The 27263-nt window shown below is 37.2% G+C and overlaps 1 protein-coding gene across 1 annotated transcript; it reads left to right on the top strand.

Annotated features, from left to right (window-relative positions):
- Window positions 1-23391, top strand: LOC145992473 (uncharacterized). The gene is made up of 7 exons (XM_083128856.1): window positions 1-109; window positions 1393-1635; window positions 9153-9324; window positions 15588-15736; window positions 22510-22649; window positions 22771-22969; window positions 23279-23391. The coding sequence occupies exons 1-7, from the start codon at window positions 1-3 to the stop codon at window positions 23389-23391; spliced, it is 1125 nt and encodes a 374-aa protein (XP_082984982.1).
- The last annotated feature ends 3872 nt before the right edge of the window (window positions 23392-27263 follow it).

Genomic DNA, 27263 nt, shown 5'->3' with positions numbered 1-27263 from the left:
ATGGAGGCTGTACGAGACACCTGCAAGGATTTGAATGTGGTCAAGAGAAGAATTATTGTGAAATACTTGGTGGGAATCCATGCAGATATGATGGTGTTTGTGTTGCAAGGTTTGGAGGATTTACATGTGTTTGTCGTCATGGTCACGTTGGAACAAAGTGCCAGACAAGTAAGCAATATTATCATTAATGTGAATTGGTAAGGCATTTCCCTTAAAGAGGAGGAATAGTGAACATAATTCTTATTTTACTCTTTTAACTTTTTGAGTTTGAAATTAAAGGTTTTGTGTGGAGATTCTGTTAAGTGCAAATTCCAGTACCAAGCTTAACAATTTTTGTTTGCTCATACATATCTGAAGTAAAGCCAACCTCCATGCTGAAGTGGTTAGCACAGTGCACTACAAACACCAGGTGTTCAGGCTCAAGTACCAGGCTGGGCATGGGTGTTCTTTCTGAGTGTTCCTTCATCAATTTCATCATATCATCACTCATTCACATATTCCTGATTTGCCAAAAGTGGCAGAAAAGCAAAGATAAATAAACAAAATCAACGAATCAGTATTTGAAGCACAATGTTTGAGAGATGAAACTTTAAGTGGTTTTGTTATGGACGAAGAAACTGATCATTCTTAAGTGATTAAAAAAAAAAAACCTTATTCAGATTTTTACGTTAGAAGATATACTCATGCAATTGTAGAAGTATGTTAAAAAAATATTGTAGTTAATACAGTTTTTAATAATTTTACCAACATGCCATTGCTGATAATTCCTGAACAGTTTGGGTTGCAACCAGGGGTAGACATAACCAAAAATTCAACTAAGATAGAGCATTTTGAAATGAGACCTTAAAGCTTCTAATTTATTAATACAAGATTGGATTAAAAATAATTAATTTTTGCACTGGAGTGGCCTTCCTAAAGAGCACTATATGCATGGCTCTACCAGTAACAGCATCATAAAACACATTCTACATAATATATGACTGACTGTACCATATAGCAGATATGGTTTCCTGAAGAACTGAATTTGAAAATTCAGGTGCTATGGTGTAGTTTTGTCTACGTCTGGTTGTAATAATTCCATTGTTAATTAACGTGATTGTTATAACCCAGTGTCTGTGACTGTACAAACAAGTTCATATCTACATATCTTGTCCAGCCATGTCGTGGTAGAAGTGTGGTGGTGAAACATCCCAGAAGTGGATGTCATAATCAGTTAAGTACCAAAAAAGTTGAACTCCTATATCCTATGCTGAATGATCATTGCAATTTTGATAGACAATTATTATGTAATAGAAAAATCTTTGCAGATATGTTATGATTGTATATTCGTACAACAAATGCAATTTTCTCTATTTGTGTGTAATCCATTAAAAATGTACTTTAAATTAACAGGGACAACTAAAGATATCAGAGTGGTAGAAGAGCCTGGAGTTGCATTCAATAACTATGGCTTCATTACTAGCCCAGTCCCGATTGCTTTCTATGGAAAGAGCCTTGGGTCATCAATCGAAGTTACATTTGTAATGGAGAATGGGAGAAAAACTATTCTTGTTGATGAATCAGCTTTCACAAAACATCCAAATGCTGAGATATATCTTACAAGTAAAGCATTCATTCAGATAAAGAAAATGAAAGGTAAAGTTATGCATTTTTGTATATTTAATTTGCTCTTTTGCATTGTAGAGTAGGAAAAAATATATTAGCAGTGTTGAACATGCAAACTTGCAACAGTAACTGTAATTTCAAGGGCCTGTCAATTGCATAGTGCTTGTAATCAAGGGGTCCCAGGTTTGATATCGGTGGAGGCACATAGTGGTTTGGATTCCAAATTAAGCTGAAGGTCCTGATTACTTGTGTGTGCATAAGATGTATTTAAAAAGAAAGAAAGAAAAGTAAAATAATACATTCTTTGATTTTATTTTTCTGCATTATACATTTAACTTCCTTGCTCTCATTGCAACAATATATTAGATTTATTTCATGGATTTTACATTCTTCTAGAGTTGGAAGTGGTCGGAAAAAAATCTGCTTTTTTGAAGAAAAATAAAGGTTTTTTTCTGCAGCTTTTTTGGTTGGCCTTTTTCCGGCTCCCCCCCCCCCCCCCCAAGTGGTTGAAATCAATGAAAATACGTTACTACTATCCGTGACAAAAATATTGAGCCCTCTGTTTACGTGCTTGTAAAATTGTACTCCTTGGGAGGAAATATAGTCAAATATACTTAATTGGAATGATAGAAGTATCTACTTTCAGACAAAAGAAAGACAAATTGATTTGAGCTCTATCTGTTCTCTGTTCAAACAAAAATGTTCATAAAAGTGTGGTTTTTTTCGTGTGTTTTTATGTAAGTCGAATTCAATTATGTGTAGCTTCTTGTAAACCAGTCGTAAAAATAACATTTCTTGTGATTGAAGCTCGTTTATGTGGAAATATCCGCCATATATAATGTTGCTATCATTTGTGGAACAGCCATAATTAATGTTTAATAACAGTGTTGCAATCTCGGTAACAGTTAGCCCAATGGCGATGCAAAGCATATCCAAATGATGAGCATGGAAGAAAAATCAAATTTCCATGCCTTATCTTTTCATATTCTGCGAATTGAAAATGACAGGCAGAATTGTTTTTCTTGGCAACCGGCTCGTGCATTTTCCTTCTCATTGCTACGACGAAGTGCACTTTGTTGCCACACGCTGCCGGCAGCCCTTTAAACTCTGCGTTCAGCCAGCAGCTTTGACACGGAAAGTAAGCCGAAAGTTTTTGTTACAAAGCGAATTGGTATGCACGGGGAAGCATTGTTCAGATACTGAAATTGACGAATACAAATTTTCTATTATCACTCTTGTGTTGTAACCATTAATTATTGCCTGAACTCGCACACATACATAAATAACATCCCTTACATGCGCTTTTTCTATCCTGTTTTCCTATATTATGAAGTTGCTATACATCGCAGGCACGTTATTTTTTTCTATACAGAGGAGACTGCGAAGCCAGAAGTCACGGGTTTGAATACTTAAGATATTTTATCGCCTTCATCAAATCGTGCTCTTTGTTGCACTTACTCTGTTGAAATGGGCGACATACAGATACAGATACGGAAAAAATGATGTTCGTATAAAGATTGGTAAAAAGCTAGAAAATGTAACAAAAACTAAAGTATACGAAGAAAATGTCTTTTATTCATAATTTAACACTGCTACAATGCTTTGGTTCGGACTAACGGAACGCACTTCCAATATTCCCACAGGCCGTGTAGAGAGCCAGCAACGCTGTGCAAGTCACCTGCAGCCCGCGGAGTCTGAGATTGGCCGCATCTCGCCATACGTCATCCGTGCATTTACCATATTAGGAGTGGCCAATAATAATTTATATCTGTGGTCATACTTGAGATACACACGTCAAACTTCTGGATTTGGATCACATATGTCATATGAATGGCTTTTTACAATTTCATTGACTTTGCAATTATGCATTTCAAGATTGCAAGTTTGCCTAAAATTTCAATTTTTGAAGAATCTAGTGAAGATCTTCATCTGACTTTTTCCACAGAGGTGCATAAATAATGTCTTTAAGTACGAAAAAATCTCAATTTTATATCAATAGTTGATTATGAACTGTATGATGTTAAGTTCCCCGTTCTTGCAAAATGGAAGAGAAAACTACATTTTTTAGTAAATTTTTCATTATAAAAAGAAAATGCAATGAAGAATAATTTTCAGATGACGCTTATTAAAAAATAGACACTTGAAGCTTTCCAAATGAGGTGTATTGGACTTTTTTCCACCTACGGAATACAATTTTACAAGTACGTAAACAGAGTGCTCAATATTTTTGTCACTGATAGTAGGCTGAATTTTTATTGTTTCATAGCTATTGTTTATATATCTACTGTAAAAAGACATGTCTACATTGAAAATAAAACTTTTGACACGGAATTCATGACTATACACAAGTAGTAGTTGCAAAAATACCTGCTTCCCCCCCCCCCCCCCCCAAGTGTTAACTTAATATTTCAGTAGGCTTATTAAATATATCTATGTAGTATGTAAACACTCGCACAACTAGAGTACTTTTGTACATATTTTGTAAATAGAATCTAATAAAAAGGTAAAGTTCTCCCCTGTGCTATGCACCATGCCATGAAGGCATAGGGCCCCACACTTTCTTGATCACGACCGAAGGTGGGAGTGATGTGATCAGCACCACACCCCAGGCTGCCTTTACCACCCCGAGTTTCCTTCAGGTACCCACTTTATACGATGCATGGTGTGTGCCGGAGCTGCTTGAAAAAAATCCGGTTCTCCCCTGCTGCCGATCGAACCCGGGTCTCTCGCATGGTAGTCAGATGCCCTAACGACTGAGCTACCGCGGCTTCGAATAGAATCTAATAGTATGATATACTTTTAATTGTTTTAATTTGACATGTGAACATGCACATGAAGCAAAAAAAAGGAAACAAACACTGTCCTAGTGCACAGTGGCCTAAAAATGAGGCAAAAACTAAAATAGATGGGCAGAAATGCCAAAAAAAATCATTAAAAAATCTGGCTTTCTCTCAGTAAAATTTTGTTTAAGCCCACTTTATGTTCAGATATGCTAATTGAGATTGGACCTACAGCTTAAAATGGGACCTGCGGATTGAAGTTGGAAACCCTTGAATAAAAGGTGACATCATTATTGTATGCACTCGGAGAGGTTCATTCTTTTATCAGTATATGTGTGGCCATATTCCAACAGTACTCTGAATTGTGAGTTACTTTGGGATCTAAATCACCCTTGTAGTAGCATACTGATCTTAAGTATAAAGTGGGGACTATATACACATGTAGTTCTGCATACATACTATGAATGGTAAAGTTCTAAATTGTCTTGAAATATATAATTTAATATTAACATTTACTTATTTTTTTGTGACATTAACGGAACAAGTTTGAGAAAGTGAAAATTTATTTTAAGTTAATTTTACGCTCAGATAGTCTAAACATGATTGGGACTACAATCCATCCAAATCTTTATGCAATATATCTCCACTGAGATACTGGTACTTATCCATTACAAGATAACAGCATTACCACTATGTCATTGGGTCGACACATACATAAGCCTCAAACAAGTTAGTAGCTACAGGGTATCCAAAAAGCCACGCAACCCAGATTTTGACTGTACGTAACTTTTGTACAAAAAGTGATAGGCATAAATCTCACATTGGGTATTAATTTTGTCCACGTGAATATTTTTTAAATATTACAGTATAAAATCGTGCTGTTCATAAACGTTCAGTATGGGTGTAAAATAGTACGAGCGGTATATTCTCATAGCCCAGTAGTTTACACATAACTTTAATTTGTTCTTGGTAGTGGCCCCTCAAATTTGGATCGTGAAGTGAAAGACACAGTGAATAATCATCTCCATGTTTTGTTCGCTCTCGGCCCCTGATTTTTGCTTATTAAAATCAAACTATTGCTCATAATGTAATGAAATTTGCTAAAGACATACCTACGTGTATGAGAAGCATGGTGACATCACAGCAAGTGCTGGAAGTGGTCGCCATGAATATCAATACATGTCTGCACATGTTGTTTCCAGTTCCTTCACCAAATATTGAATTGAAGACTTTGTAGGCAGTTTCCAGACCCCAAACCGTGCAATAAATTGTCCCTAACATGACTTTATGGACACAGTTTTCCAGTACGTGCAAACAATAAACACATGCTGTACCACTAAGTACAGACTCATAACTGTACTGCTATTTTACTGTATCTAATCAGGAACCACTATCAGGTGTCACAACAGTAGGACCAAGAACTCAGACTGAAAGCACACGTCCAATGATTGGCATTCAACGTCAAAATCAACTAGAGAGACTGTGGCGCCATCTCCAAAGACGTCACCATGCTTGTCATACAGCAAGGTATGTCCGTAGCAAATTTCATTACATTATGAGCAAATAGTTGGATTTTTATAAGGGAAAAATCAGGTGCAGAGAGCAAGTGAAACACAAGATGCTGGGTGGGTGGGTGTCAAAGCTGCTTGAACAGGTGGAAAAAATCCCAGTTCTCCCCCTCCAGGGATTGAATCCGGATCTCTCACAAGACTCCCTAATAACTGAGCTACTGTGGCTCTTTACCAATACATAGCGATATATGAAAATGAAGTAGATGATTACGGGTTGAAACTATCGGGGCATATTTTTACATGTATATTTCTATAATTATTGTCATGTTGATGTGATATTTGATTGTATACACTCGAGCGTGGGAGACTCGCGAATATCAGCAATCGAAAGTGGTATCATGCAAAAATATAAGTTTTTGTATGAAGTGAGAACAAACATGGATAAGAGACAGCTGTGGAGTTGCTTGAAAAAGTTTTCAATATGTATCGATGGTCTCTGTCTGTGGGTATTTACCGAATTGATAAAAGGAACGATAAATTTTTACATATTACAGACGATGTATGGTGTTATTTGTGGCTTACTCATAAAGAAGCTTTTTTGTTTTGTTAGGAGTTGTACTGGCAACATCGCTCGTGTCAGAGGGCAGTATCAGGTGTGCCCGACATCTGGTTATGTTATTCAGACAGTGTCCAGATGATAGAAAAGATTTGAAATTTATCGTAAAAACAGTTTTTCATACAATGTGCCATAATTAACCACATAAATTTTCTATAATACGTAAAAATTTATCGTTCTTTTATCAATTCGGTAAATACCCACAGAACATCGATACACATTGAAAACTTTTTGCAAGTGACTCCTTAGCTGTATTTTATGCATGTGTGTTTCGCCTTCGTACCTAAACTTTTTTTTTTTGCACCTTAGTAGCTTTTCCCCCATACTGAACGTTCATGAACAGCACAATTTCCTAGTTTAATGTTTGAAGAATATCCACATAGAGGAAGTTAATACCCAGTTGAAGATTCATGTCTCTATAACTATTTGAACAAAAGTTATGTAAAGTCAAAGTCTCGGTTGCTTAACTTTCTGGACATCCTGTAGAAGAAATGACAAATGTGTGTCTTCTCGTTGCTACACCATGTACAATTATTTAGCTAATTGCTAAATATGACATTAGGAACCTCTAAACTGTTAACTAACACTACAAGTGAAATGGGTTAGCTACAATTGGAAAAAAACAAAAAAAGCAGGCTTTTTTGCAACTCTACATTATTCTGCCTTGTAAACCTCTAAAGAACATACACTATGTAGCCAAAAGTCACTGAACATCCAAGTGAACGTGGCGATAGTGTCATGGTCTGGGGCTGTTTTCCTGGTTAGGGCTCGGGCCATTAGTTTTGATCAATGGCAACATGAACAGTGGTGTTTATGAGAACATTTTAGTCAATAGCATGCTACCCACACTATTGCAACAGTTTGGAATGGGCCCTTTTCCCTATCAGCACGATACGAGGGTCACTATTTATATTTTGAGCCTTGGCAACACCGATTGAAGTTAGGCGCGATTTGACGTTTGCACGGAATCGTCTGGCATTATTGACCATAACGTACTTCAAATGTTTTGTCAATAGCTTGATTTGTGTTGTTTATGTTGCCTTGGAGATTGCGCGACAACAATAAAATGGAATTAACTTGTGAACATTTTCGTGCGATGATTTTTTACGATTTTCGACGTGGATTATCAAGACAAGAGTTCATCGATCAACTTACTTCCACATTTGGTGATGAAGCTCCATCCTTTGCCACTGTGAAACGCTGGTATAACGAATTTAATCGAGGCCGCCATTCGCTCACCGACGAGATTCGCGAAGGTCGTCCAAAATCGGTTGTTGTTCAAGAAAACATTGATGCTGTGCAAAACCTAATACTGCAAGATCGTCATATGACATACTGTGAGATTGAGGCAACCATAGGCATTAGTTCCACCAGCATATATAAAATATTACATGATCATTTAGCTGTGAGAAAGGTATGTTCTCATTGGATCCCACACAATTTGACAAAAACTCAAAAAGACGCTCGCGTCAATTGGTGCAAACAAATGCTCAATAAATACAATCGTGGTGCTTCAAAAGACGTATATAAGATTGTAACAGGTGACGAATCATGGATATATGCATATGAGCCGGAACGTAAATAGCAGTCGACTGTATGGGTGTTTCAAGATGAACCCAATCCAACAAAAGTTGTTCGCGCTCGAAGCACATCGAAACAAATGGTCGCCTGTTTTTTTGGGAAAACTGGTCATGTGGCAACTGTGCCTTTAGGGGAACGTAGAACGGTCAACTCTGAATGGTACACAACAATTTGTTTGCCAGAGGTCTTGGTCAAATACGAAAAACAAACAAACGCCGTCAGATCATTCTTCATCAAGACAATGCCAGCTGTCACACATCTCGTCTAACAACCGACTTTATGAACAGTCAAAAAATAGAATTGATGGGTCATCCGCCATACAGTCCTGATTTGGCACCCAATGACTTCTTCTTGTTCCCGAATGTCAAGAATAAATTGCGTGGACAACGATTTTCGTCGGCGGAAGACGCCGTTGATGCGTTCAAAAACCATATTATGGAGGTGTCTCAAGAAGATTGGAAAAACTGCTTTGACAAATGGTTCGAACGAATGCAAAAGTGTATTGACCATAAAGGAGAATACTTCAAAAACAATAAAGCAGTTTTCAATACAAATGCCTGTTTTTACTTTGTTAGGCTCAAAATCTAAATAGTTACCCTCGTAATGCCCCTTGTCCTGCATCGTTGTTTGAGGACAATCAGGTGGATGTGCTTAGCTGGCCTGCTCAATGCCCCGACTGGAACTCCATAGAACATTTTTGGGATGAACTATTCACGAGGCTATAGGACGAATGGGGAAAAAATCCACCAGAACTTAGTGGAAAGCCTGCCCGAAGAGTAAATGCTGTAATAATAACGAATGGAGGTCTGACATCTTATTAGTTACCTGGCTGGCGTCATTGGAATGAACAGCACTGGGTGTCTGGTGACTTTTGGCTATATAGTGTATAATTGAGTTGAGCATATTATCATTGCCTTTATTCGTGTCCTGAAACTTTTGAATTCCTTACAATGTCTGTATAAAGATTTTTCATTGTATCTATTTATAGAAGCTACTTAGTATGCTTATATATTAGACCAAGACAAAACTGTTAACAACAATGTTATATGTATATTACAGGTCCTTTCTTTATATTTGACTTTATGTATGAATTCCATGAACCTGGATACACCACATTCAGTGTTGAAGTAAGGAACAGTGGAATTGTTGTTTTTTCCACTGAATATGACATGAAAATATTTCCAAGCCGAGGAGGAAAAGGCTATGCTGGACATTTGAAGTTCAATGGAGCGTAAGTACAATTATATTTTTGAATTCCTTGATGAGTAAAACATTTGATAAATTATTAGAATTCACATATTACTGGGACCTTTTTTTTCACAGTTACAATAACAATGCAACGTTTCAACTTTTGGAAAGATGGGCTTGCGTAGCTTTCACCTTACTTTCTAACCCTAGTTTTGATGGTGCATAAATTTCACAAAAGAACCAATTTTTGTGCAAAACAAAATGTGATTAGAGAAAATATATTCACATTCTAACAGTGTATTAGATTATTTTGTGGCTAATGTTGCAAAAAGAACGTCAATTGTCTTGTAATCTGTTTCCCACCTCTCCATGTCATTTGCAATTATGAGAATGTATATATATATTTATATATATATATATATATATATATATATATATATATATATACACACACACACCCACACACATAATGTAATTTGTAGTGGTAATTCATGTGCCATGGTCTTGTAAAGTAAAATGTTCCCTCCTGGCAATCACATGCCATTCTTATTGGAGGAACCTGGCTCTTTTTTCAAAGTAAATTTTTAATATACATTTCCTTTCCTGTGGTAAAGCCTACTCTTCTTGCCTTACATTAATTAGCAAGTTGAATGTACAGTCATGCACACTCTTGGGTTGTAACGATTCTACTGGCTTATCCGTGACTGTACAATTCAGGTTCTTCTTGGAACATTTTCAGTATTTTATCAGACCAGCATATTTCTATTTGTAAATGATAAGAAAATTACAGAATTTTGCGTCAAGTTATATACTCTTCACAGAAATATTAGATTGGTAAAAGTATTGGCAATTGTACAGATATGCTTATATCGGTTAATATCTATAAAATACAGAGTAAGCTGTCCCATCTTTAATTTTTCAAATAAGGTGTAAGACTATATCTTGTCTTGAAAACTGTCCTGGACTTCTTATAACACCCTTTGTTTCCACTACCCGTAGGAAAACAGTCATAAATTTTTGGTGTTGTACACACTGACAAAAGATGGCAAGTTCCGAGTTGCCAATCCTGTAGTCACTGTCCCTCTATTAAACAGGACAAGGGGTGGTCATTCTCTATTGGCTTTTCTAATCCCCCTCCCTCTGGACATACTGCAGGACAAATTTAAAAGTAATTCAGGCACCAGCCCCTCCAGGGAACGCCGCCTTAAAGTAGCACTGACCGTGCGGGCAGAGGGGTTTGCGTGCTTTGTTGAGGCTGAGAGCTATGCCAGCGGTAGATTTTCTACCAGCAGGGTCACCCATGCTGGACAGGTCTCAGAAGAGAAGCCAGACTTAGGTGTTCTGCAACGTCCCATGTTACCTATATATCCTATCCTAATATTCCTACCCTATTCTGTTGGTCTGGTCAACGGCTCCAAAGGCGGAAGAAGATGGATGGTCATCTCAACGGCTGAGGAGGCAGAGGAACCTAGAGGAGTAATACCTCTTTAAAAAAAAAAAAAAAAAACCTTGGTCCATCTGGCTCCGGATGGTAGTAACTTATAAGGGCCCCTTGCCAGGGTTACGGTGAAGTCCTCAACAGTGGAAGTGGCAGAGAAGAAACTCTCAGCACGGATGGCAGAAGAGGCAACTCGATCTCACTAGAGTCTAAAAGTGAGGATCTGCTGCCTTGCAGATGGAAGATGGATCTTCAAAGACTAGGGGAAGAAACCCCAAAAGAAAATCTGGCAAGCCTAGAGGCCAAGAGGAGGCAGCCCCGCCATTAGGCTAGCCTGGCGTAGGGCCAATAACCCACCCCGAGTGAAACAACAAATATTCAGAGAAATCAAAGGAAAGAATATGGCCGGATTCATTGGAGGCAACAAGGCAAGGATAGGACAACAACATTTGGAACATCGAATATTACTTCTTTAACAGGTAAAGAAACTGAAATAGTTGGAGAAATGGGGAATGTAAAATTAAGATACTAGGAGTTAGTGAACCTAAGAGAAAAGGAAATGGAGAGAAGATCCTGGATAAAAATTACGCACTTTTCTACTCGGGAATAAGTAAGAAAAACAGGGCTAAGCAAGGAGTAGGAATTATTTTAGAAGCAAACTACAGAGCAAAAGTGATAGACTGGGAACCAGTGAGCTCCAGAATAATAAGAGTAAATTTAGATCTAGAAGAAAAAGTAGCATACCCCAACCCAAGATGCAGAAGAATTTGAAAAAGACCAGTTTTACACAAATCTCCAAGAGACGGTGGATAAAGCCAGAGATATTACAAGGCATATTGTGATAATGGGAGATTAGAATGGTAGGATAGGAAATGAAGAAGAAAGAGGACATGGGAGTGTGGGAAGACATGGAGCTGAAAGAACAGTAAATACAAATGGAGAGCGAATGATAAACTTTTGTATAGATAACAACTTGCTCATAGGTAACACATTTTTCCCTGACAAGCAGATTCATAAAATAACTTTTCAAGCTGGAAATAGAGGAGCCAGAAGTACAATAGATTACTTTACGTACACTAGGATAATGATATATGCAGTACAGGATGTTAGGGTATATAGAAGTGCAGAGCTAAGCACTGAACATAGACTACTAATCATGAAGACAGGATTTAAAGAACCAAGAAGGCAGAAAACAGAAAGATATACAAAAATAAAAGTAGCCCAAGTACGAATCCCAGAGAAAAGATTAGAATTTGAAAGAAGAGTGACAGAAGAATTGAGCATAAGAGAAGAAGAAATTAATGGGGAAAATACATTGGAAAAGAGATGGAATGTGTTAAGAACAACTCTGCTTAAGAAAGCAGAAGAGGTGTGCGGACTTACCACAATAGGAGGACAAAAGAAAAGAACAAAATGGTGGGGCAATGCTGTTAAAGAGGAAGTTAAAAAGAAGAAAGAAGCTTGGAAAAAGTATATCAGAAAATAACTGGAATGAATATGTACAAAAAAGAAATAGTGCCAAGCAGGCAGTAAAACAAGCAAAGTTGGAAGCTTGGGAAGATTTTGGAAGAGAAACTGAAGATAACTATCAAAGAAATGTTAAACAATTCTGGCAAACAGTCAAAAACCTTAAAGGGAAATATGGAAAGAGAATAAGGAATATAGAAAATAGAGAAGGGAACATCAAAACAGAAAAAGGGGAATTACTAAAAGTATGGAGTGAATATTATGGAGAAATGTTCAAACAGAATCAAGAAACGGAAGAGAGAGGTAATGCTGAAGAGAGAGTACAAGATAGAAATGGAATAGAATTGAAGTAGTTGGCAATAGAAAAGATAAAGCTTGGAAAATCAGCAGGTGCAGATGAAATATCCCCAGAGTTTATCAAATATGGAGGAAAGGAGGTTATACGGTGGATGTGGACAATATGTAAAGAAGCATGGGAGAACAATAACATACCAAGAGACTGGGAGAAAAATATAATAATACCAATTTACAAGAAGGGTAGTACAATCAAGTGCGAGAATTACAGAGCCATATGCCTGTCCTCAGTAGAGATCTACTCAAGAATTTTGGAAATGAAATTACGAAACGAAGTGGAAAAGAGACCAGAAGAAGAGCAAGCTCCATTTAGAAAGAATCGTCAGACACAGGATCATATATTTACACTGCAGCAAGTCATTGAGAAGGCATTAAATAAGGAAAGAGAAATCTGTGTGGCCTTCCTGGATCTGAGAGCAGCTTTCGATACGGTACCAAGAAAACAATTATGGGATGCACTGGTGAAAATTGGAACATCTCCTGCTCTGGTACAGAGAATACAAAGTGTATACAAAAGAGTGAAAGGAACAGTCAGATTAGCAGGGAAATGCTCAGATGAATTTAAGATAGAAATAGGAGTAAAACAGGGAGACAGCCTGAGCCCCCTTCTGTTTATCATCCTAATGAACCAGATTATCAAACAATGTAAACTAAGAACTGGGAGATACAAAGTAGGAAACTGAAAGATGAGACCAGTACAAGTACAGTCATTTGTATATGCTGACGACATTGCCCTGGTGGCTAGGAATAGAGAGGAGTTACAGAAGGCGGTAATTGAATGGGCAAGTACAATAGAAGACAAAGGAGTGAGCATGAACACAGATAAGAGTAAAGAGATGGTGGTGACAAAAGAAAGAGAAACTGCACCCCTAAATATACAGTGGAAGGAGAAGCAGCTGGAAGAAGTAAACAGGTACACATACCTAGGACCAATCATAACGTCAGATGGAAGAATGGATGAAGAAGTGAATAATAGGGTACAAAAGGCAAAAAACCAATTGTACTATCAACTCAACAACACTTTAATTGGTAAACAGGAAATAATGAACAAACGAAGATGATGATTTACAAGACAATTGCTGTATGGAACAGAGAACTTAACATTATTACCAAAACAGAATAGCAGATTTCAAGCAGCAGAGATGAGATACCTACGAAAAATAGTAGGAAAGACTAGAAGAGATAGGATTAGAAATACCACCATTAGAGACCAGTTACAGCAAAAACCACTTTTGGAAACAATAGAGAGAAAGGCACTGCAATGGTTTGGACATGTTACGAGAATGGAGGAGGATCGCAAGCCTAGACAGGAGCTGGAGGCCAGACCAGAAGGCAAGAGGGGAAGAGGACGACCAAGAGTTCTATGGGAAGAGTATGTGGAAAAGATAGGAAAGAAGAAAGGGAAAACAATGCTGGAAGTCCGAAAACTAGCCTTGAACCGAAAAGTGTACAGGAAGTGGATGATGGAACCCGACGCTTAATGGCAGAAGGGGATAGAAAAGAAGAAGAAGAAGATTCAGGCACCAGTCCCTTTTTCTTACGAGCAATTTTCTTTTTTTCTATTATGTGCTAAGTAAGACATGAATCCAAGTAATGAAAAGCTACACATTTTGATATGTGACATTAAAACATGTAATATATTAATTAATACAAGATTGGATTAAAAGTAATTAATTATTGTGCCATTCTTGCCCTCCTAAAGAAGGTGCTACCCGTAACAGAATTAATAGCTATACAATACATTTTAATATATGGCATACTCTAACAAACGCTGCAGATTTTAAAATTCGATTAGCAACAATTCAAAAAATTATAATGGCATGTTTATTATTCTGATTTAATGATACAGAAAATACAAAAGCATTAAAAAACCCATAATGTGCTTGTTATTTAAAAGTGAACATTTCCAGGTGTCATGGTGACTGGGCACCCTGTATTTGTCTAATCCTGCTGCAGGCAGCTAAGATGGAGATGTATCAACTGTTGCATGCAGTGTCATTTCGGCAAGAAGAGAAATGAGGATAGCTTGTTAAAAAAACAACAAAAAAAACAAAAAAAAAACGGACTTTTGCAATACAAACTTTATTACTGCAATTACAACATTACATGTGTTGTCCCCTTCAAAGAACTCCCCCATGCTTGCAATTCAGTGCTCTCATCGTTTCTGACACTGTTCGGACACCTTCTGGAATGCATTTTTGGGGATAGCTCTTATCTGGGTTGTTGGGTTTTGCTGAATTTAGTCTACACTTGCAAAATGACATCCTTTCAAGTTTTTTTTTTCAACTAGGGAAACAGAAGAAAGTCCGCAGGGGCAAGTCTGGAGAGTAAGGTGGGCAGGGCATGGCGGTTATCACATGAGCAGTCAAAAAGTGGCCAACAAGCAGTGATGTGTGACTTAGCACATTGTCATGTTGCAACACCCAAGGCTTGTTTTTCCACAGCTAGGCCTTTTTCTGTTCACAGCATCCCAAGATTGTGTGGACATGAGTCAAACGACGATTTGCTTGATTAATGGACCGAACAGTATTGATATGTTAATAGTTTGTTGACGTCGAAGGTCATCCCATCTTGAATCTTCCTCGATCGATGTTCTGCCCTCTAAAATGCTGAAACCACTCATGACACTGCAATCGGCACATACAGTCCCTCCCAAAGGCTTGCTGAAGCATTTGCCAAGTTTCACTGCAAGATATCCCCATTTTAAAACAAAATTTCAAACAAACATGCTGCTCCACCTGGTCTATTCTTCACTTCTGTGAAGCGAACGCGATGAGAGGTTACTGCACGTGTATACTTCGGTTGCTCTAATCGGGCTATTAGTGAGCATAGCATGATGCGGCAACCGACAGTGTGTTTCTGAAGGTTGCCGTTAGATTATGCAACTTGCTGGATCTCGCTACGAACAATGGTTCGTGCGCTATGACAAAAGTCTGGTCTTTTTTTGAACAGACCACATATAAGTCTGGCAGGAGGTTAGAGGTAACTTGTTTCTAGCCTAGCAGTGTAGTTTTCTTAATCTGTTAGTTTTATTTCTATCATTGCAGTGGTATGTCTGTGGAGACATCGCCCAACTACAATGTAGACTCTGAAATTAATGTGGAATGTATTGTATGGGTTAGCAACTGCCTTGGTGTGTTCTTGGAATATCATTGGCTTCTAGAAAAGAATGTCAGCGGTCGTGGTTTTGTAAAAGGTAATGACTACCAGAATGTGTGAATCTGATCTGCAATTAGCCTAAAATGGCCGAAAAGTGATGTAGAAAAAGTCAGTAGCATGTTTCCATTATTCGGAATAGCCTCTGGCAGAGTTGTTTGTGTAATGGGATACACAGCCAAAGGTCCTAGGTTTGAATCTTGAGCAAAGCATTGATGCATCTAGTTCGTGTTTCATCATCGCAATTAACCTAGAGAAGAAAAAGAGCAAGTTCAAAATTGTTGTATACAGTGTTCAGACAGATAATGGTCACTCTATTACTGTAGTATCAGGGGGTATAGGCTATTGGTAAAATTGGTGATAATTTTGTCTAAAATAATTTTTTTGCAAGATTTTGTAGTGTTTTTAAATAGAAAGGCATATTGCATCTAAAGATATCAGTTTGGCGGTTATGCGGAGATAGGTAATTAACTCTGATACACTTACTATTCATTTTTCCGAGAAGGTTTTTTTCAGTGATCGATTTCGCCACTCATCTGGTGGCTTCGTCAGGCATAAACTGACGAAGCCACCAGACGAGTGGCGAAATCTATCGCGGAAAATTGAATAATAAGTGTATCAGTTATTTAGAAAGGCATAGTATCAAGTGGTATAGGTGTTATGTTGGTGGGGTATGGTATGGTTGGTGGACTCCAATGTTATCCTCCCAGCTAGATCCGAGGGATCCGCTGACCAACGACAGGTGCAGTCCTCCATTCATATTGTGGTTAGGCGTAGAGCTGACAACTCTGCACTGTAAAAATACATGTCAAGAAACAGCAATATGAGGCCATGGATGTTCCCAAGGTAAAATATTCCGGAGGTAAAATAGTCCCCCATTCGGATCTCCGGGTGGGGACTACTTTGTGAGGTCCTTGGACTAAGGATAAGATCTACATTAGGAATAAGGATATTAAATTAGGCACCTGGAATGTTCTGAGCCTTTACCGGCCTGGGGCATTTCAGTGTACAGTTAATAAGATAGTTAAGTATAAATTAGATGTAGTAGCTGTCCAGGAAGTTAGGTGACCAGGAGAAGGGAATTGTAAAACTAAAAATTATACTTTTTTTTATGGCGGTACTGAAAATCATAATTTTGGAACAGGTATTTTCATAAATAATAAATTATCTCTGCTCTTAAAACAGTAGAATTTATTAATGATAGGATATCATATGCAGTTTTACAGGGTAGGTGGTGTAAAATTATTTTAATAAACATACATGCTCCAACGGAAGATAAAGATGATTTTTATGCAGAGTTAGAACAGGTCTTTGATAAATTTTCTCAGTATGATATGAAAATTCTGTTAGGTGACTGTAATGCACAGATTGGCAAAGAAGATACATTTAAACCCACGATTGGTAAAGAAAGTCTTCATGAATTAAGTAATGATAATGGTATAAGATTGATTACTTTTGCAACTTCAAAGAATTTAATTGTGAAAAGTACCACTTTTAAACATAAAGATATCCATAAATATACCTGGTCTTCTCCAGATGGTAAAACTCATAATCAGATAGATCATATTCTCATTGATAAGAGAAGGCATACTAGTGTAATTGACGTTCGTACACATAGAGGTGCTGACTGTGCCAGTGACCATTATTTATTAATTGCTAAATTAAGAGAAAGACTCGCAGTGATAAATCATAAGCAACAAAATCTAAAAGTTCTAAAATTTAATACCGGAATATTTGCTGATGAAAGAATTAAGAAAGATTACCAAATTAAACTGTCAAATAGATTTGATGTTTTGCTGGATTTAAATGATGATGAAAATATAAATGAAACAGATGTAAATAAGAATTGGGAGCACATACGTAATGCAATAGAATCAGCAGCTAAAGAAAGTATAGGTTACCATAAACCAAGAAAAAGTAAGCCATGGTTTGATAATGAATGTCATAATCTAATCGAAATAAGGAACCAGGCTAGACTTAGGTGGTTAAATAACTCTGAATTATAATAGAATAAAGCGAGAAGTTAACTACATGTTTAGAAGTAAAAAAAGAGATTACTTGAAAAGCAAAATTAACGAAATTGAAACAAACACCAAAAATAAAAATATCAGAGATTTATATAAAGGTGTAAATGAGTTTAGAAAGGGGTGGCAACCTAAAGTAAACTTGATAAAAGATAAACACGGTGATTTTCTAGCTGACCCAAGTGATATTCTAAATAGATGGAAGAACTACTTTAATGACCTTTTAAATGTTCATGTAGGAGATAAATCAGAAGTAAATGAAGTGCACACAGCAGAACCTTTAGTTCCAGAACTTGACTGAAGTTAAAGATGCTGGCATTGATTTAATACCAGCTGAGTTAATTAAATATGGTGGAAATTCGATAATATGTCACATTCATAAATTAATTTGTTTAATATGGAATAAAGAAGAAATCCCTCAACAGTGGAAAGAATCCATAATTGTTCCTGTGTTTAAAAAAGGTGATAAAATGAACTGCATTAATTACCGTGGAATTTCTCTACTCTCAACAACATATAAAATATTATCTAACATTCTTTTAACAAGACTAACCCCATATGCTAATGAAATTATAGGTGATTATCAATGTGGATTTAAACGTAACAGATCAACTACAGATCAAATTTTTCACATTAGACAGACACCTGAAAAAAAAGTGGGAATATAATCAAAATGTCCATCAGCTATTCATTGATTTCAAAAAAGCATATGATTCGGTCAAAAGAGATAAATTATATAATATATTAGTTGAGTTTGGAATACCTAAGAAGCTTGTTAGTATGATAAAAGTATGCACCAGTGAAACCGAAAGTAAAATTCGTGTGGGTATTAATGTGTCTGACAAATTTACAATTTATGATGGGTTAAAACAAGGAGATGCATTATCTCCATTGCTCTTTAATTTTGCCTTAGAATATGCTGTTAGGAAGGTAAAAGAAACTAACGAAGGACTAAAATTAAACGGTATGACTCAGTTGTTAACATATGCAGATGATGTAGACTTATTAGGGGATGATATAAATACAATTAAGAATAATGCTAAAATATTTTTCAAAACTGCTAAAGAGAGAGGTTTGGAAGTTAACAAAGAGAAAACTAAATATATGCTTACAGGCCGAAACCAAGTGTTAGGTAATAATCAAAATCTAATTATTGATGATAACTCGTTTGAACCAGTTTCCAAATTCAAATGTTTAGGAGTAATATTAACAAATGAAAATTATATTAAATAGGAAATAAAAAGTAGGCTTAATTCAGGAAATGCATGTTACTTCTCTCTTCATAAACTTTTGTTTTCTCGTTTAATGTCTAAGAAACTAAAAGTTAAAATATACAAAACAGTAATATTGCCTGTAGTATTATATGGGTGTGAAACTTGGTCCCTTACATTGAAAGAGGAACACAAATTGAGAGTATTTGAAAATAAGATCCTTAGGAAAATATTTGGACCTAAAAGGGATGAGGAGTCAGGTGAGTGGAGAAGGTTACATAATTTAGAATTACATAATTTGTATTCATGTCCAGATATTATTAGAATAATTAAATCAAGAAGACTTAGGTGGGCAGGCCATGTGGCACGAATGGGAGAGGAAAGAGGAGTTCACAGGATTCTTGTTGGTAAACCTGATGGTAAGAGACCTATAGGAAAACCAAGACGAAGATGGAGGGATAACGTTGAGATGGACCTAAAGGAAATCGGTAGAGATGGAAAAGAGTATATAGATCTTGCTCAAGATAGGGACAGATGGAAGGCCTGTGTTACTGCAGCCATGAACCTTCGGGTTTAAGAAGGCTAGAGAGTTAGTTAGTTAGTTAGTATAGTTTATGATGTCTTGTCGGTGAAGTCAATTTGAAAATATTGTTGATATTTCTATGCAACAGTAGTGAATTTTCACAACAGGTAAATAATTGTTTGTAGTAAGATTTTTCTTATTGAGGTGTAGTTTTGATTGTAAGAGTAGAGAGAGAAACAACAACAAAAACAAAGCATTTTCAATCCTGTATGCATGCAACCAGGCAGAACTGATTTATAGTTTCCACCCACATTTATAATTTCTGTCAGAAAATGGAAGTTTTTTATGAAAAAATATACGAGGGTGATTCAATAATTATTGTCCCCAGCATACTTAAAGTATATGAATTGCAATGAATGATGGGGATATTGTAGCCTAATGTCTTAGATGCCTATATGAAAAATTTCAGAACCGTAGGTGCTATAGTAAATTTGTTTTCCTCGTTTTAGGTGTGAGAGGTGGCACTTAGTTTGAAAAATGGAGAAAACCGAACAACGAGCTGTCATCAAGTACTTCCAGAAAAAGGGGCTAAGCCCAAAGGAGATTTTCGAGGACATGGTCAGTGTGTTGGGTGATGGGGCTCCTACTTACCAGGTGGTAAAAAACTGGTGCCGCGATTTCCGTTGCGGCAGGGAAAGCTGTCAACAGGCCCCTGGTGCTGGTCCTCCAACAACAGCATCCACCCCAGAAAACATTGATTCTGTGCATGACATGATTATGGCTGACAGAAGAATCACGGTGCAACAGTTAGCAGACATCATGCACATCTCTGTAGGCTCAGTGGAAACCATTGTGCATGAACACTTGGGATTCAGAAAGGTGTCAGCGCGATGGGTCCCCAAAATGTTATCCCGTGAACAACAGAAAGACAGAGTTCAATGTTCAAGGGCTGGTTTGGAGCTGATGGGGGCAGACCTGAAGCAGTTCTGTGATAGATTTGTGACACTGGATGAGACATGGCTCCACCACTATGATCCCGAGTCCAAACGACAGAGTATGGAGTGGCGGCACAGCAATTCACCTCCCCCCTGCAAATTCAGAGTGCAAGCATCAGCACGCAAGGTTATGGCCACAATTTTTTGTGATGCGAAGGGTGTGCTCCTTATTGACTACCTGGTGGGACACACTGTTACTGGGGACTATTATGCAGCCCTAATCCCTAAGTTACGCGAAGCAATCAAGGAGAAACGGCGTGGGATGTTGCGGCGAAAAGTGCTGTTTCACCACGATAATGCTCCAGCACACAGAAGCCATGTTACTGGTGCCGCAATCCATGCTGCTGGTTTCCATGTGTTGGAACACCCTCCCTACTCACCCGACCTCGCCCCTAGTGACTTTCATTTGTTCCCGAAGTTGAAGGAGCACCTCAAGGGGACGCATTTTCCCTCAAATGCTGCTGTTACGGACGCTGCGGAAGAATGGCTCACGGCTCAGCCACAGACATTCTTTGAAGCTGGCATAGTGGCTTTACAGCATAGGTGGAAGAAGTGCATTACTGTGAAGGGGGACTTTGTGAAAAAATAATATTGCTTATATGTCAGGGACAATAATTATTGAACCACCCTCGTAAATATGCTGACCAAGGCAGTAATTTATTTTATTAAATACATAAACTAAACGTAACGTTTCAACCTTCTAGCAAGGTCTTCATCAGACTCTGTATCAAGTACAAAAGTAAAAAAAATAAATTACTGCGTTGGTCAGCATATTTATATTTTTTCATAATCATGGAAACAAGGCTTAATGGTGTTATAAAGTTTTTTAGTTTGCTGTGGATATTCCGTGGAACTATGTAAGTCATAAAAGGACATGCTACAACTCAGGTCACATTAATGTGACACAAGATATTGCTTTTCACTAATTAATACAGTAAACTGTTACTGTTACAGTTTTCTTGTTCATATAATGGGCCAAATTGAGAACATAGTAAAATATTATTTAAGTTATTCTAAAATGACAACTTCATTGACAAAACACAATCTATTGATATACAAGCACAGTCAGTCTTCACATTTACTACTTAACACCTGTGTCACAGAAGACACCAGCACTATCTTAAATGTATGTTAGGTGGTGAATAAATTTATAATCTTCTTTGGTGAATTGTTTGGATAATTTAATGTTGTTTTTTTTTCCCTTAAAAATAATCACAATGATAGCATGATGAAAGGTAGCATTGCAAGTGCTGCCCTGCCATTTGTAGGATTGAGGTTGCAATCTCTGAATACCTCCTTCCATGGGTAGAAAAATACAGGGTGCTCTGTCATCATGGTGCCTGAAAATTTTCACCTGGTGCATGAATGTATAAATTCACTTTGAATTTTTTTTTTTTTAAATATTTTGAGTTTGCTCACTGAAATTTTCATTACATCTTTTTAAATGTGTTTTTAATGTTTGTCTTTCCTGTATCATGTGTATCATTAAATCAGAATAATAAACATGCATAATAAACTTTTTGCACTGTTGTGAGCCGAATTTTAAAAATCTGCAGCAATATGTTAGAGATGGCCATATATTAGAATGTATTGCATAGTTATTCTGTTGCTAGTTGAGCCACCTTTAGAAAAGCCACTCTGGCGCAAGAATTAATTACTTTTAATCCAGTCTTGTATTAAACATAAGGAGAGCCTAGTCGGTAGGGCATCTGACTGTCATGTGGGAGACTCAGGTTAGATTCCCAGGGTGGGTGCACCTCCAAAGTGGCCGAGATCGAGAATGTGTGGTTCCTTACCCTCACATTCTCTAAATATGCCTTCATGACATACCAGTCTTGTATTAATTAATAAATTATATGTTTTAAGACCATGTTTCATAGCTTATATTAGTTGAAGTCATGACTTTGTTGGCCTGTATTTGCGCAAATAAGAAAAGCCGTCTACTGTGAAAAGGGGGCTGGCGCCTGAATTATTTTTGGTTTTTCTATCCCTGTCTCGTGCATAGTTTCAACTATATATGTATTCATGAACGTGTATATTTTTGTTTCTCTTTTTTTCAGTTCCTCTTGACATGGAAATAGGGTTGAGACAAACTCGCATTACAATTCTTCCATTCAAGCTAACTGAAGGAACATACAGGATCAACATAGGAAACAAAATCCTATACCCTATGTCGAGTAAAGGAGTGAGTAATGTGTCTGTAAGTAGATGTCATTTAATAACTTAAAGTAGAATAAAGGTTTAATCCATAAGATTTACACAATATACAGTGTATAGATTGAGCATTTATTCATTTATTATAACCTTCCTTAACTTTGCAGTTGTATTTTCGGGTGAAGCTGAAGCCTCTTGTAGTAAAACTTGCAGGAGGAAGATTTTTGTTTGTGAAACGTGGGAATCCCATAGTCGTCGATGCTTCAGAATCATATGACCCAAATGTTCCTCCCAACAGTCAAGAATTAAACTTCAGCTGGAAGTGTTTCAATTTGGTGGAGACAAATTTCTGTGATGACAAAAAAGGTAAATTGCATTTATTGTGTTGTTTTATTCTGAACAAATTGAATACGAAGTGTGTTTGAAACATAATAATTTGTTGGGAAGTTAATGAAAATTTCAACTCAACCAAGGGTCAGTCATGGTTCTTTAGAATTTTGTTCCAATGCTTTATCGCTGAACTACCAAGACAAACCCCCTCCTAGTTCTCTGAACGATAGTGACAATGGTGTACGTTAGCATGCAATGTTAATTGAACATGATCCATTGTGTAGTGCTTTAAACTATACTTATTCTAACACTGTTTTGAGAGCGCACCTCTTCTCTCATCTTCAGGTGAAATTTATTTTGCCGGTGGTGGGAATCAACTTAGAAAGACCTGTGATTTTGCTACAAAGCCAGTGCTTCAACAAATTACTCCACTGTACTCCCGTGAAATGGAAAGTTAGATTAAAATACCACACAATGGATAATGTCCAATTAACATTGTATGCCCAACCCTCTGCTCTTCCCAGTTTTCACTAGTTAAGTCTCTGTGTAAGGTAGTTTTCAGACCGAAGTAATAATTGACTTGACAAGCTGCATGTGTCTTGTTACTTGCATCTCACTCAGATTAGGCAATTTTCTCAGTATCGTGTTGCCTCCATGTTGATCGCACATGCATAGCAATAGATTTTTTTTGTAGACTTTACAAAACTTTTGTATTATGTTTATAAATATTACATGCTCTTTATTGAGTTACAAAATTTCCTTCCAATACAGATAAATATTTACCCTTCTTTAGTTTTGAAATAGTTTCTTTTGTCCATAGAATTTCTTCTTGCGAGACTTAATTCAGAAGTGCTCATATTATTTGTAGAATGTCGCCCGCAAACATCTTGAAATTTCTTGAATCATCGACGCTATGATTAAATACATCCACCGATGATAATATGCTCACGGAAGGTTTAAGCTTCCAACTACCACCATAGCAAGTATGAAACAGCCACATCTCCCACCCACTGGACATAGAAACCATAGTATTGCACATATCATTCTTATGTAGTTCCACTCCAGTTCAGGTTATTTTAATTTTCAAAGTCCCATAACTACATATAAAAATATTTTTAAACAATTTATGGCAGATGTGCATCACATCCAATGCCTTTTAGAAGCCAGTATATTCTCGGACATCTAGAGGGCATTGTATTAGAAGAAATACTGTAAGATTAACTTGTAAGAGGTCTAACTTGAATATCATTTGACAAAGCATTTATTTGTAATATAACTAGCTGTACCTAATGATGCTCTTCAATCACTGAAAGTAATATCATTCAGTACATTTACAAAACCGAAATCCTTCCTATCTCAGACCAAGTAAGGAAACCATACGCTTGAAAGTTTTATTTTTTGTTTCTTTAAATTTCGGTGCACAGTATGGCACGCTGGCCAAAGTTTCTTTATGTATGTAGTGGTATTAAATGCAGATACATGCGTATGTTTTAGGGTGACATGTCAATTCCTCGTTTATTTGAAGAGGTGAACTTTAATGTAAGCAAAAGCATGTGCACGTCACAATTAAAGATTTTCGCATGTACAAAGTAAATCCAAAACACATTCCCACCTCGCCAGCTCCCGAGGTGGAATGGTTATCAAAGTATGCTACAACGTCAGAGGTCCTGGGTTTGAATCCAGGCCTGGACATGGGTATTATTTATGAGTGTCTCTTCATCAATTTGATCACATCATCACTCATTCTCATCTTGCGATTAGCCAAAAGTGGCATAAATGCGAAGTAAAATAAACAAAATCAATCATTCAAACATTTCCATTTCACTCAAAGACCTTGTGAATGTAATCCAAAATCTACCAATATGTACAGCTGAATATGCAAGTGGTTTAGTTCAATGCCTTAAACCTAACCTTAACTGATTAGATAAATCATTTAGAAGGTTTAAACCTACTTTTCCTTTAATTTCATTCCTTTGATCCACAAAAGAAATGCAAGAAATTGGATCAAGTCTAAGGATCACAGTGCCCTTGACATGCAAACTGGCAATTCATAGAACCTGCAGTGAATCTCATTTATCTCGTGAGTTCAACTGACTAATGTGATTTTCTTACAGTTTGTCTTTAGAGTTTATCTTAAAATGGCATTGTGTTTGTGTTGCATATCAAAATTAGATGTTAAGCAATTAATGTATAATTCTAAGTATACCTAATACAGAGGTAAAAAAATAAGTCCTCCCTCCTCTGATAAAATCACAAATTGCATGCTGTTTTGTTCATTTCATTCCGGGTTCGAACCTGGAACTCCTGGTGTCATAGCATGTAGTGATAACCACTCCCCCGTAGTTGGTTGATTTGGTGTTTAAGTCCACTTTATATACATAAAAGCTAATCAGGACTGCACCTACAGTTTAAAGTGGGATCCGAACGACTATGTGCCTCCACCGGGTACCAATCCGGGGCCACTTGCACTCCCCCACGGAGGCCGGCCGACAACAAACATGAGTGGAAAGCTCTAACTATTCGGATACGTGGGTATTGGTAAAGCAAACTGCGTATTTACGTAGTGGTACGTAAATTTCAATTGGATTTTTGAAACACCATATTTGTATATGATTAATGTTTTTCCAAAAAAAATTCATTGCTTGATTTCCCTAATTTCTCCATCTCACAATCTCGTTACTGAAGGATCGGGGCTCGAGTCCTGGCCTGTGCATGAGTGTTCCTTTGTAATCACTCTTCATCTGTTTAATTTAATCAACGTTCGTCATGGCAGAATTTAGGTAATGTGATGGAAAAGGAACGCTAAAGAAAGGGGGGGGGGGAATACAAATAATTTCCTCCCAGTGTATCTGCAGGGCACTGTGAAATCAGGAGGCCAGAGTTCTCTGTTTATTATTGTCCCTCGCGACTCCCATAAGCTTATTAGCTACTTATCGCGATTAAATCTATACAGCTAGAAAAAGCGATCTGAGGTGGCAAAAATTAAATATATTATAGGAGATAAACAGGTAACAAAACACACTTTTTTCTACTTTCTTCAATGATATTCATTTGGCTTATTGAGTTCTGGGGTACATTTTTCATTCCAAATTATTTCATTATTCACTGCAGAGTACAACACATAGGAACAAGAATGTGCACTCGTCACGGGTTCGAATACCAGCCTGAATTGTTCTTTGTGAGGTCCCTTCATCAATTTCATTATATCATCACTCATCCTTATTTTCGCGATAACCAACTGTGGCAGAAAGGTGAAGTAAAATAAACCAAACAAACAACAACAATTAGAACTTGCGTTTTCTTGCTCAAATTAATACAACTGTATTTATGACTGTTGAGCTTACCCATTTTTTTTTACTGGAGGCCAAATTATTAGTATATTTAAAGAAGAACACTACTAAAACGAGAGGGAGAGAAAGCGTGAGCAAATATTTTTTATTGAATCATTATTCATTATATATTCCATATTTGAAAAAGAGAGAAAAGAAACCATAACATTTTTTTCTGCACATAATACAAGTACGTTCCCATTCATATACAAATGAAACTACGTCCCATATTATACATACATATTGTACAACGTTTAAAAGGTTGTGTAATTACAGAGAACATAAGTACTGCAGAAACTTTTCCCCTGAGTTCTTTAGAAGATTTACAAAGGAATCGAAGGGAAAGCAATCCCGTATCTGTCCTTTAGGAGATAGACTGAAGGACCTAAAACCAAGGGCTTTCAACTATTGTAACTGGGGGTAAGGGAGATACAGGCAGAAATCTTCCCTTTCCCTTCGGACGATTGTACCTGGAATTGGTAAGGCGGAGGAAGAGCCAGCTAGGGTATCCAGCCTTGCCAGCTGATCACATCGAGGAACGAGAAGCGTGTGGAAAGAAGTGTTGCATATGAACTGAGGCTTCAAGACAATAAATATTGTGATTTGAAAATAATTAGAGACGTGAGATTGATTGATCTATCTCTGCTAGACTAGCTACTCCTCAGTGCACGTCACTGGTCCAGAGACAGCTGAACCACGTTTTTTTAAAGAGGTGTTACTCCTTTGGTTCTTCCGCCTCCTCTGCTGTTGAGATGACCATCCATCTTCTTGCGCCATTGGAGCCGTTGACCAGTTGGTTGCTTCTTAGTCAGGCTCCTCCTCACTAGCCTGCCCAGCATGGGAGACCCTACCAGTAGCTATGCTACCGCTGGTATACCCTAGCGAGTCATCAGAACATGCAAGCCCCACCACCAACTACAAGGTCAGGCAACCACTAGGTGGGGTAGAGTTTTTTCATAATGATAGGTTATTTTGTACTTTTTATAATGATAATTACAGGA

The sequence above is a fragment of the Lepisma saccharinum genome, chromosome 9 (genome assembly GCF_977018435.1).
Source record: "Lepisma saccharinum chromosome 9, izLepSacc3.1, whole genome shotgun sequence".
NCBI classification, from domain to species: Eukaryota; Metazoa; Arthropoda; class Insecta; order Zygentoma; family Lepismatidae; genus Lepisma; species Lepisma saccharinum.
The sequence above is the reverse complement of the archived record's forward strand: the minus strand, read 5'-3'. Positions and strand labels throughout refer to the sequence as shown.